Source organism: Myripristis murdjan, chromosome 1, assembly GCF_902150065.1.
Source record: "Myripristis murdjan chromosome 1, fMyrMur1.1, whole genome shotgun sequence".
In the NCBI taxonomy this organism is placed as follows: Eukaryota; Metazoa; Chordata; class Actinopteri; order Holocentriformes; family Holocentridae; genus Myripristis; species Myripristis murdjan.
Window position 1 is genome coordinate 40,484,889 of NC_043980.1, and position 13,100 is coordinate 40,497,988.

A 13,100-nucleotide genomic window follows, 5' to 3' on the forward strand; every position below is an offset into this window, starting at 1 on the left:
GTTATTGGAACAGCCTTTTACATGCCTGGTTATGGTCTATGTGCCTCTTAAGGGCCACTCTCCATCTAATCCACTTGGCACTGGCAATACCAGAAGTGTGCTAATCGCAGGGCCAGTGCACTGTGTGACAGTTTCTTCTCTAAATGTACAAACTTCTGATAGAAATTTTTGCCTTGCTGACATATTTAGTTGACTGAGGTGATTCAGTGTGCTCGCACGTTGGTGTGGGTGATCAGGGATGCAACACTTCATTTACATATTTATTTTCAGTGTGTTTCAGTGACAGCAACAGTATCTGTATAGTGGTAGCCATCCAACCACCCTCACAGAAACTTGATGCATCTTCTGAAATTACCATGGTCCAGATTTTGCTGGGTTTTATGAAAATAGTCCATAGTTTTGTGTTTCATAATGAAGCACTTTTGTTTTTCTTGAATCAAGTCTGACAGTTTTTGTCACCATTTTTCACAGTCCTTCTAATCTAAGTTTCAAAAGCTGGTTTTGGTCAGTTTCTACTCTTCATACAGAAACAAATCTAGAGTGAAGGCATTTCTGCTCGGAGAGAGCGAGAGCAACTCCATAACCCTGCATGGGCTGCCCTCGGGAAGATATCCACCTGTCAGCCCAGACAAACACACACTCACAGTCATGCTTTCTATACAGGGTTGCTGTCAGTGTGTTTTCCTTGTCTCACCGTGATCCCTCTCTCCCACTTAGGCGGCTAACAAAGCCTACCTATACGCTCGCACACCCTGAAACACAACATATACATGCAGCCAGGATGCAGCTGTCGTTGTTATCTCCAGTGAGATTGTGTATGTATTTTAAGATTACACCAGCATAAGGAGCTATAATAATGTAAGTCAATGCTTAAAAGTGTAATAAAATGATGGCCAGACAATGTCACAATGTTTTGATCAATAATGAAATAAGTGATTACATTTTGTGTATCTTTTCAATTTCTTTTATTGCATCATATGCGCGTCCATCAGTAAGCTGAGGTAACCTGATAGATGCACAAGCAGCAGCAGAGGATGAGCAGTGACTTTGACAGCTTAAATAGAGCACCCAGTAGGTGAAGGCAATATGCAAACTCAGTTGACACATCAGCTGATCCAGAGCACAGCACCACCTGTGTTGTCTGCCTGAAGTAACTTTGTAGACGTTGCTTCATTTATTAAAATATGTAAAGAAGTTACATTAGTGACGTTTCTGCAGTCCTTAAATGTCAGCTATTATTTGGTTTGAAAACATATCACTGATATCCATAACATCTATCATTTAATGTGAAAAATGTATTGTTCAATAGCAGATAATCACAATATCTACAAATAGCTTCGACACAAAATACATTCAGTGACCAGGTGGACAGCATTCTAAATCACAAATAATACATTCAAAATCAGACAAACCACACAATCATATGTCCCTCCATGCCTAGACATTTCAGCAAAAGACTGACAGGAACAGTAACTATAAACTAGTACTACTACTACTACTGTAGTACTGGAATTTTAGTTTCAATGACTTTGCATTTTGTAATTAATGCATTCCAAAAACCCCTCTGCAGCATTTCCTTTAGGCTTATTTTTTTCCTGTAGGAAATACTGTAGGACATGCTATAAAAAATGTACCATTCTGCTTTGTAATGGAAAGCTTAAAAAAGATAAAATATATATTCTATGCAATACCAAACAAAGAGCAAAGTAAAGTAAAGCACATTAGTGGAAGTAAAATAGTGCATCTGTTGTCATGCAACTCATTTTTTGTGTTAGTTTCAGTGTTTACTGTTTTGGTGGAATGATTGGATTTGGAGATGTGTGCTGTGTTTTAGTGCGTTTTGGGTTTGAAGTGACGTGTTGTTAAAGAAACAGCATGTTGGTGCAGACAGCTGTATGAATAGCTCTGAAAAAGAGAACTCAGTATTTAGTGCTGGTAACCAAAACAGTAACATGCAGTTAGAGAAATTCATTCATTCAAAACCTTGTAAGGGCACATTAGACATTACATTAATCTGCTTGCATCTGAATTTGTGTGGGTGCGTATGTCTCAATGTATCTCCCTCCTCAATGTTCCAGGTCAGCATTTCAGTCTTCGTCAGCTGGGGATCTGTGAGCCGGCGCCACGCCGAGGCCTGGCATTCTGCTCTGAAATGGGCCTCCCACACCGTGGCTACTCCGTTGGTACAGCCCAGGATGTGGACGGCGACAGTCAAGCTGTGATGTCCCCGGAGCGCGCCATGCGACTGTGGGGCCGGGGGGGTCTGGGAAAATCATCAGGAAGGAGTTCCTGCTTGTCCAGTCGCTCCAACTCAGCACTGACCCTCACTGACACTGAGCATGAGAACAAGTCAGACAGCGACAACGGTAAAATTCATGTTTTCCTCCCTTTCTGTTGTTCCCTCTCTCTGTTTATCGTTTTTATCTGTGTCTTCCTGTCTGTCTAAACTGTCAAAGTCAGAGTGCAGTGGTTTGTGACTAGACATGTTTTTAGTCGTTGTTCTGCTCTCATTCTCAATCACATCATTGACTGGCAGGGTTCTTTCTCTTTCTTAGGTTTCCTTGTTCTATCCTTTGCTCAGTCAGTTCTTCTACCACCCACACACACATACAGACACAAACACACTAATATGCCCACTTGTTCTGCTAAATTGCTAACCTCCCAATGTTGGCCGTGGGAGCATTCAAGGTTCCCCTTATTGTTGAATGCTCAACTTCATTTATTTATATAGCCCTTCATCACAAGCACATCTCAAAGGACTTGACAAAGAATGAGTCTACCTAGATCTAATTTATCCACAATCAGTCATAGAACGATGAAGCACAAACGCAAGGAAACAACAGCGAGGACACACTGTAGTGAGCATGCCAGGCCACCCGGCTCCACCAGCCTGAGACCCTCAGTTCACACAAAGAGAAACTCCTAAGAAACCCTTAGTAGATAAAGGATGGAAGCAGTCTTGGGTGGGCCAAGCGAAAAAGGGATCCCCTGTGGGGACAGCTGAGTGTGCAATATGTGCAGTCAATACATGCAGTCATGATAGGCGTGTCAGTACTGTCTAAGCTAAGGTAAGCTCCACTAGAAGATCTGGAGTTGGCATTGAAGTCTGCTGTTAAAAACCATATAGTCATTTAGATTTATTTTAGCGTTTTCCAAAATTGAATGTTAATGTTATGAATGATATACCTACCAGTTATGGAGTCTGCCCCCTACCTATTTTAGGCCTCAATTAAGAGAGTGAAGAAGTGAAAATCAAAACATAACTTTGTTCATTTTTAACTGCTGCCAAGTTCTTTTTATGCCAGTCAGATTAAAGCTGAAAAGGATGTGAAATATATTTGTAACAAAATCGCCATACATACGTATGTACGTATTGCTGTACATACATAGAGCAATTTTCCCAAAATATCTCATGCTCTTTTGTAGCTACTGCTCTGTTACTTTTTTTTCCTTTTTTCCTTGCATTCCACATAGGATTGCATTAAAACTTGTGATTCAAAAGACGTGAAATACGACACTCTGGTTTTCTTGTTGTTTGTTGTCAAGGTGAATCCTTTTATCTGCTCTCCCTTGACGCATGCTTTTGTAGTTCATGTTTTGAACCAACTCAGAGTTGATAGAACTCACTGTAATCAGCTGTTCTGCAATCAAAAACTTGGGGAATGCCATGTTGGGCTTGTTCTTCTCATTGTTCAGGTTCCCAGTCATTGGTTTTTAAATGACCTTCATGAATCCATCCAAGTTTTGTCCAGCATGTGCAGGTGATGTTTTAGCCAGATCATATTTGAGTTAAGCTAGGTTTTTATCTTTAACTATAGTGTGCCAGTCAGGTGTTTTTTTTTTTACCACCATGACTTAGAACAATAATGCAACATCCTTCCAAATTTCATCAAAATCTGTGACATCCCCCAAGGTCAGCAACAGCTCCATTCAAATCCAAACGTTGTATCTTTAACATCTGACTCTGTTGGGAGTTACAGTGTATTTGTTACTGTTGTTATGAGTGATCACTTACAGGAGATATTTCAGGAAAACAGGAAAACAGCTGGATGTGGATACATTTGATAAATTGGAGGACTGATTACATTCTTGTATGTGAAGCATTTTCTCAGTTTTTATTTTTATTTATTTACACACACACACACACACACACACACACACATGCACACGCACATGTACACATAAAAGGAGAGGGGGCTATACACAAAAGAATGTCCCACCACTGAACATAATTAATGATCACAAATTAGCTGAGCAGTCATTAGTTTGTGTGTGTGTGTGTGTTTGTAGTGTTATGTATGGTTTAGTGTGTGAGTGTATGCACGTATAGTATGTTTTATGTTTGATTGGGATGTGTGTACAAATTTCTGTGTGTGTTCAGGTGTGTGTGTGTGTGTGTGTGTGTGTGTGTGTGTGTGTGCGTGCGCGCGCCTATGTGTGTGTGTGTGACGCCTATTCATTATCCTCAAGATAATTTTCCCTAACAGGTGTGAATTCTGTACTTAATAAAGGACTTCTATTTGATTTCGCACACACATGGAAAGGTACAATATTTTCATTAAGGCTGACACACACACACACACACACACACACACACACATATGCACACACATACAATCTTACACACACACGCACACACACTCACATACACAAGGTTTTCATTAAGAGATGCGGCTCTGTAATTAACAGTGAGATAAAGTGCTGAGTAGCTGTATCTCCTATATTAAGTTTGATAATGTTTTTTATTAAATGGCATTATGCTGTGGATGTCAGAGCTCTGGAGGATACCCTTCCCATCTCTAAAAGTGAGTAGTCGTCAAGTTTTCATAGGCTAATTGACTCTTAAAAATGCAGCTGTGTGTGCGTGTGTGTGTTTGCCTTATAAAATAAAGGAACACATAGAACTGCATAGAGCGGTGATGTGACTTCTAAGGTTTCTTGCATGTTCTCACAGATGATCACATCTATGCTTTGACTAATATGTTGGACTGATGTGTTACTAATAACTAGTCAGAGTTACTTCTCTCAGTGTTGTTCACCTCTGATATGGTCATGATGCTGTGTGTTTGATTGCATTGATCAATACTACATTGGTGTTCTAGGGGAAGCAAAGCTGAGCTCTGGTAGAGTGTTAGGTTGTATAGTTACCTCCACATGGTGCTGAAAAACAGATTTGGAGTTTTTAATGATCAAATGCAGAGCTTTTTATCGACTGAGAGAGATTTCCGTCAGTCTTCATTACAGCAGTCTATGTTCACCCCCGTGCCAATGCTAAGCTGGCTATGGACAAACTGCACGATGCTATCAGCAAGCAGCTGAACAAACATCCTGAGAGCATCTTCATCGTAGCAGGAGATTTTAATCACTCCAATCTAAAGACTGTCTTACCCAAGTTTACCCCAAGCACACCTTTCAACCATTTGAACGTGAATGAAAAAGCCTTCGGCAGCCAAGAAGTTCTGGAGCAGTTTTGTTCTTGTGGTTTCTCTGTGGTGCTGCACGGAGCTCCGTGAAGATTAAACTATTTTTCTTCCAGCGAAGAAACACGTTGAACCCAGTCACGAGATGTTCCTTTTCACTGAGACAAAGTTTAAAATAATCACTGAATCGATACGAGGCAACTGAAAAATACACTTCCATTGTAGTGAATGGAGGCGGAGGCTCTATTGTCCGATTCCTCAGATAGGGGGGAGTGGCTACGCAGAAGAAAAATCGCTGATTGGTCAGTCAGGGACCATTCAGGAGCCACATAAAGGGTCAGTTACAAGAATAAGCCTAAGAAGAATGATGACTGGAGAACAGTTACATCCACTGTAGAGGTCGGTGGTAAGCTCTGCAATTGCAGCTTTATTAAAGGCAATACCAAAAGCAGTGAAAAATACACTAATGGTTCAAAAGTTTGCAGATGCAAACTTGTTGAATTAGCCATTTGCCTCAGCCTCTCTGTGCTGCCTGTGGTATTGAGCTGTGCTGAATGACTCTTTGAGAGCTTGGTGAGGTAGGAAGAGACCTGCACAAACACAAGGAAAGGCCCGCACAACAGCTGCCTCTCCTGTCTCTTCTTCACCTCTTCTCTTGTGCTTCTCTGAATAGAGCTCATACTCTAGCCACTGCGCCGCAAACAACTAACGATGCGTTGCCTCCACTGAGACTCCTATTGTTCCTCAGTCCCTTGACACTGACCCTAGTTCACAGCAGAGAATTGTTTGTATGTTTCCCCTAGTCTCAGCGTGCATGTGTATGTATGTGTGCACGTGAAGTAACGTTAGCCAACTACCGATTCTATCAGCTGCTTTGTTGCAAGAGGAAGAGAGAGAAGGAATGGATAGCAGTGAAGAAGAGGAGAAGGGAGTGAAAGATCAGGGGACAGAGAGGTAGAAAAGAGAAGAAAACACAAAGTAATTCAAAGGAGATGAATGGAGAAGCCAGGAAAAGAGAGAAGAAAAGAGGGAGAGGGAGAAGCCTCTCGGCATTATTTGTTCTCCTGAGAGGAAATATTAGACTTGAGACGTCTGGCTGGCTCCCCAGTGTACACACACACACACACACACACACACACACACACACAGACACAAATACACACACACATAAACACAATTGTGGTGTCTGGACCCAAGGGTGCCCAGCTGTCGCTTGTCCGGTCACTCGATATCAGTGACCTCAACGAGAGAGACTGAACAGGGAAAGATACAGTGATAGATAGATCAATGAAATAATAATTAAAATGATAACAGAGTCCATAAAGCCAGTCTATGACCTCAACTGAAAAACCCAGACAAGAACCCCCCTATACCGACTGATTAAGATACAAGAAGATAAAATCTTGAGTAAAATAAGTATAACTGCTGTTGATGCAATTAAAAACATTTTTTTTTCACATAATTAAATGCCTCTATCAGTGAGAGAAAATAGCTCTGGGCCATGACAAGTGATGTGTTTCATGTTTCCAGTTTGAAAGAAGAAGAACTGGTAGTTAGCATGAGCAGCGATAGCCACCGTGGCTCAACAGTCAAAGAGCACCACCCACAAAAGAGCGCCACCTACAGAAAGTCAAACTCTGTAAGCAGAAATTCCAAGGAAGACGTCACAGTCCTGCCCTCCGTTTGACAAAGGAGGTGCAGAGCACGAACACCATAGCAATGAGTGCTTAGTAGCAAAGATGTGGTCAGCAGCAGCAGATGTGCCCCAAACCCCCTATACTGAACTCCTCAGCTATATTCAACAATTTCAGCAACATCAGTTAAAAAAAAAAAAAAAAGATGCAGGAAAAAAATACAGAAATAAACAAAATATAAAAATAGACAAAAGTGGTGTTAGCTATTCATGATGGAAATGTAGCTATATGGAAAGAAACGGCAAAAAATATATGAGACCATGATTTAAGGAGAAAAAAGAATTGAATCAACTGATTTTCACACTTCAGTCTGGACCAAACTGACAGGTAAACTCAGTCATTGGTGCGAAAGGAAGACTTGAACATTTTAAAGGAACATTTGTGAATTTCCCAGTCTGGGATCAATAAAGTATACCTATCTATCTATCTATCTGTTTCATAATATGAATTATGTTTTTTTATGAATTACTTAAAGGGTATGTAAATGTAGATTTTATGCCACGCTAATGAGCTAAAGACATTTTAGCTGACCTCATATCATCTCTTAATGCTTAATACTTAAAATGTATCACTGTATGTGTGTGGTGGTGTGTGAGTGTGTGTGTGTTACAGCATTTTATTAGGCTGTTTGTCTGGCCTCTCCTTAACAAGATTAATAGAGGGAGGGAGAGAGAGGGAGAGAGATGCAAGGGTGTGTGTGTGTGTGCGCGCGCGTGTGTGTGTGTTAAACCATTTTATTAGGGTGTTTGTCTGGTCTGTCTTTAAAAAGATTAATAGCAAGACACGGAGAGAGAGTTAAAGAGAGAGAGAGAGAGGGAAAGTGAGAGACAGTGTGATGAAGAAGACAGAAGAAAAAAAGAGAAGAGTGCATGGAAGACATGAAAACAGACAGAGAGAGGAAGAGGGGGCATACCTCGTCTTTGCTAACCAGATTACTTTACTACGTGTCAACAAAACACTTGATCCATTTGGCACCATAAGCCGCTTAACACTATAACCTTAGTTTGTGTCACACACACACACACACTTATATATACACACAGTACACAGACGCAGATGCTCACAAACCTCATTCTTAATGCTGTGACTTTATCTAAGAGTGAACACACATGTAATGCACCCGGCAGCACATCTTAACTGCCATCAAGGGATCCGTGTACATGTTGTAGTCAGTATTTTTTTAAGTTTTTTTTTTTAATTTTTTAAAAATATGTTTTATCTATTTTTCATGATGTTATTTAATTTCTCCTTTAAAAATCAGTCTGTTTTTGTTGTGTTTTTTCAATTGACTGAGGGAGCTGTGTAAAAATTCGAATGCTCTTATACTTGAAAAGAATGTAGCCAAATAGCAGATACAGTCAGTTGAATTTTGAATGTGTTGACAAGCAGTGTTAAAAAAAAAAAAAAAGTGATGTGTTTGGCTTCTCATTACTCTCATTTCACAAGGAATGATATTACTTTACTCATTACTTAATTTTAACACACTCATATTATGTTTCAGCTGTGCACCCTCAAACTTCAATCTGGGTGAATCAGGCCCCCTTTGCACCTGACATTAACACGTGTCTTGTATTCAGAATGATTCTTGGTTTCTGTTTCTGCTACACGCAATGAAATTCAATTTCTCTTCCCTTCCCCAGGGCTAGCCCAGAAACTGGTTTCAGAAATAAGATAGTGGTGACAACTAATGATTGCTGGAGACACCACAGAACTAATGAGAGGGGTCTGGTGGTGGATACAAATATCTGCAAACCTCCATTAATGTCCACCTCATCCTAACCCTAACCTTAACCCCACCGATTTGTGCGTTACTGGAAATTGGTGTTCCTGCAGGTCTTTGTGTAACTAAAAAGTGTGGTCCAGCTGCGGACGTGGAGAGGAACCATCTGGCTGAACAAGCATCTGGTGTGACAGAGGAATCGCCAGGCAATATGGAAGTTAATGCAGTAAGCCCTCACCCAGCCGTAACCCTAACCTTAACCAAGTGGGTGTACTTAGCTTGGAACTCTGGTGGGAATCATAACTGCACATTTTTCCCCTGTTTCACTTCTCTCTTGCCAAGGGCTTCATCTCCAAGTTTGCAGCTTGGTGCCATTGGAACTGACCTCATGAAGCCTCCAAGTGGTGGCAAGCACAGGCCTGGCTGTTGTAGTTTTCATTATACAGTTCCTGTAAAAGTTAAATATGGTTGGTTCCCAAGAGCACAGTGGCCTCCATAATTCTCCAATGGAAGACATTTGGCACAACCAGGACTCTTCCAAGAGCCCGGCCAAACTGAACAATCGTGGGAGAAGGGCCTTAGTAAGAAGGGTTACCAATAACCCGATGGTCACTCTGACTGAGCTCCAGAGATCCTGTGTGGAGATGGGACTAAGTTCCAGAAGGACAGATTTTTTAAAAAATCACCTGAAGGACTCTCAGACTGTGAGAAACTAGATTCTCTGGTCTGATGAAACCAAGATTGAACTGTTTGGCCTCAATTCCAAACGTTATGCCTGGAGGAGACCAGGCTCTGCTCATCACCTGCCCAGTACCATCCCATCAGTGAAGCATGGTGGTGGCAGCATCAGGCTGTGGGGGTGTTGTTTAGCAGCAGGGACTGGGAGACAGTCAGGGTTGAGGGAAAGCTGAATGGAGCAAAGTACAGAGATATCCTCAATGAAAACCTGTTCCACATCGCTCAGGACCTCAGACTGGGCAGAAGGTTCACCTTCCAACATGACAGTGACCCTAAGCACACAGCCAAGACAACACAGGAGTGGCTTAGGGACAACTCTGTGAATGTCCTAGAGTGGCCCAGCCAGAGCCCTGACTTGAACCCTATCCAACATCTCTGGAGAGACCTGAAAATGGCTGTCAAACGACGGTCCCCATCCAACCTGACCGAGCTTGAGAGGTTTGCAAAGAAGAATGGCAGAAAATACCCTAAGGCTAATTATTGTCAGTCAACTCTGTTGTTTAAAACATGACATAAGTCATGTTTAAATCCAAGGGTTTCTACTCAACAGGTAGAGATAGTACAAGATTCTAATTACATTTACTTCTGTTACTGTACTGCAGCTTTTTTGTGTCCATGTCCTTTGTCATTTAGTAATTTTACTAAATGACTTGTTTTTGCTGGAGTGATTTACTTCATCACATTTTTGTGCAAATTTTATAGGCTCTCTGTAAGAAAGAAGAGAGAAACTGGATTAATGTAATTATACAAATTTTGGAACCATTTGCAGTGAATAGTCAGTAAACATAAAAGAGGAGAGAAATCTTGTTAATTTGTTTGTGCACTTTATTTTCTAATTTCTATTTCTTCCCAATTAAAGCTGTTGTTTGAGCTCTCTTTCATATTTAAAATAAGTGCAATTTTACACAATTATTTTATTTTACTTTATTATTCTACCTAAGTAAAATTTCAGCAAGGTTCGACAGGTAACAGCAGTCAACACATTCTGCAGCTAAATTACACATGTATTTTTCCCAGTACATGATTAAGGAACTGTGTGAGATTTGTTGTGTTAGATTTATGTTATGACAGTCAGTGTCTTTTTATCTGTCACATTATAGTAGGAAGGAAGAGTCAACCTTGCCTTTCCCCCAACTGAGTTTATACACATATTCTGTTGCTCCACTAGGAAGCAGGAGCTGTATATCTTGTGTTGGTTGGTCTGTCAGCACTTTGGTCAACAGAGTTAGGGTGAAACCTGGTGACCCCATGCTCTTCACTGTAGCGCCACCAGCAGGCCCAACAAGACATCTGCATTCCAAATAACAAGCTTGTTCGTTTTTCTTTCCTTTGTTTCCTTTTCTGTCTCGTGTTTTGTCTGTATTTTTCTCTCTTCTCTTTCTCTGCTCAGCATCTTACTGTATGTTTCATATTCATTGTGACTACAACTCTTTGTTTTTTTGTCTTTCTCAGTTACTGAACTGGAATCTAGACTGTACAAATGCTGTTATTGTGAAACATTGCTGAACAGGGAATGACAGGATCTTTAGAAATCATCACGGCTCTCAATAATGAATAAGACTTATTTTTCAAAGGAACAATGGCTATCGGTCATGCAGTATATGAGGCTACATGAATGATATTGTTTGAAACGTCTATTTGAAATTGTATAGCTCCTCTTCACTTTCTTTCCCTTGTACTTTGTTCTTCCATACTTGTTCCATGACTACAAGGATATTGTAGGGTCACTAGGTTTTTTGGCATTTAAGAACACCTTAGAGTTGAATTTTATTCTATTGTGGTACTCGTTGTTTGCCACTTAGCCTCAGTTGTGCAGCCAAGACCTAAAAATCATAGGTGAGGTGAGATTGGAGCTTCAGGCCGGAGTAGTGTTCCCTTTTAGTTTAGCAGTTTAATTGAGGACGCATTTTAGGGTGTAAATGCTGGACATATGCCTCTAGATTAATTTGAAAAAATAGACCATTCATAAATTACGTACAACTGATGTTTTCTAAGGAATGAAATTAAATCTAGGTGTAGTTTAGTTGGTATTTATCCTGTACTATATGCAAATTCATGTGCACATACACATATATGTATAGACACAAACCTTAGCATAGAGGAACAAAATTAAATGTTAAAGAAGTGTGACAATATTTAAAGTGTGTACACACTTTACGTACAAGAGGTTATACAAGGATAATTTTTTCATAAGGATGCATTTGAAGACAATCACCGTTAACCATGACACATTATTTATAGATATTAGTGTTGGTTGAGTTTTTATTCAGTTGGCATTGTATGTTCAAGACAAAAACTGCCTTCAGCACTAAATAATGTCATATCGTTCTTTATTCACAGCACAAGGGCTTGAGGAATAGCAAGAAGTGTGTGTTCTTACTGCAGATGTATTTCTGACTCATCTTTCACACACTTCCAATAACTAGCTACACACTAGATTATGTGTGTACGTGTATGTGTGTGTGTGAGTGTGTGTGTGTGTGTGTGTGTGTGTGTGTGTGTGTGTGTGTGTGTGTGTCACTTAGGTTTCCCCTAGCAACTGTAATGAACTTGAGTTCACAAGATGAAAACACACACACACACACACACACACACACACAGAGCCATGGTGCCAGTCATATTCAATAGCAATCTTGCCCTGACCAGAGAAATCAATGAATAACAGACTAACTGACTAGAGGGTTTAACTTTGGCGCCGCTAACATGGAGAAGACACTTCATTCCATCAAGTGGCTATGATATAATTCTCTTGACTCTCCCCTGCTCTTCTCCCCTTACTGGCTTCTCTTCTCTTCTCTTCTCTTCTCTTCTCTTCTCTTCTCTTCTCTTCTCTTCTCTTCTCTTCTCTTCTCTGCTTTTCTTTCCATTCTGATTTCTACCCATTGTTTTCTTCTCTTGGATATAATTTTGACCGTTGTATCATTATTGTAGAGAGCTATGTGGCAAATGATAATGCATTAACCTGTCAAAATGGAATGAAATGTAAACAGAATGCTGCAGTGTCAGGTTTAAACACAATTTCAGCTCATTTAGAGGGATATTTTATTATATTTTTTCAGTTATGACATTATCCAGTCATTATATTATCCGAAGCTACAAGGACACAAAGCAACAAGTCCTGCACTCACCTCTCCTTCCCTTGACTCCTCCTTCCTCCTCTGCTCTTCCTCTCCTCACTTGTGTTTCTCAGAACCCATTTAGCCAGAATCCATTACCAGAAGTGCAGAGGGAGAAGGAGAGAGCAAGTTAGATAGACACAGAGAGAGAGAGAGAGAGAGAGAGAGAGAGAGAGAGAGAGAGAGAGAGATGGAGTGAGGAAGATAGAAAGTGTTCAGCTTAATAAATTCTACAGCAGTGTTTCTCGGTCTCATTGAGTCTTGGGACCTGGTAGATGATGGTCTTTTTACTTGTGGTGACAGGCAAAGCTTTCACTGCTGTTGTACAGAAACCTTGTAACTCAGTTTAGCTGTTTTTCATTGTCTTGCCTGACTGACAGTTGACAGGGTTGTTTATGTGCAGAAACAACAA

General features: G+C 40.5%; 1 protein-coding gene across 1 annotated transcript in view; it reads left to right on the plus strand.

The window, feature by feature from the left end:
* tenm3 (teneurin transmembrane protein 3) overlaps positions 1 to 13,100 on the plus strand; it is a 339,790-nt gene that overhangs the window by 19,386 nt on the left and 307,304 nt on the right. The window contains exon 4 of the mRNA XM_030056695.1: positions 2,079 to 2,366. Coding sequence (XP_029912555.1) covers positions 2,079 to 2,366 — 288 coding nt within the window. The remainder of the gene's footprint in view (positions 1 to 2,078; positions 2,367 to 13,100) is intronic.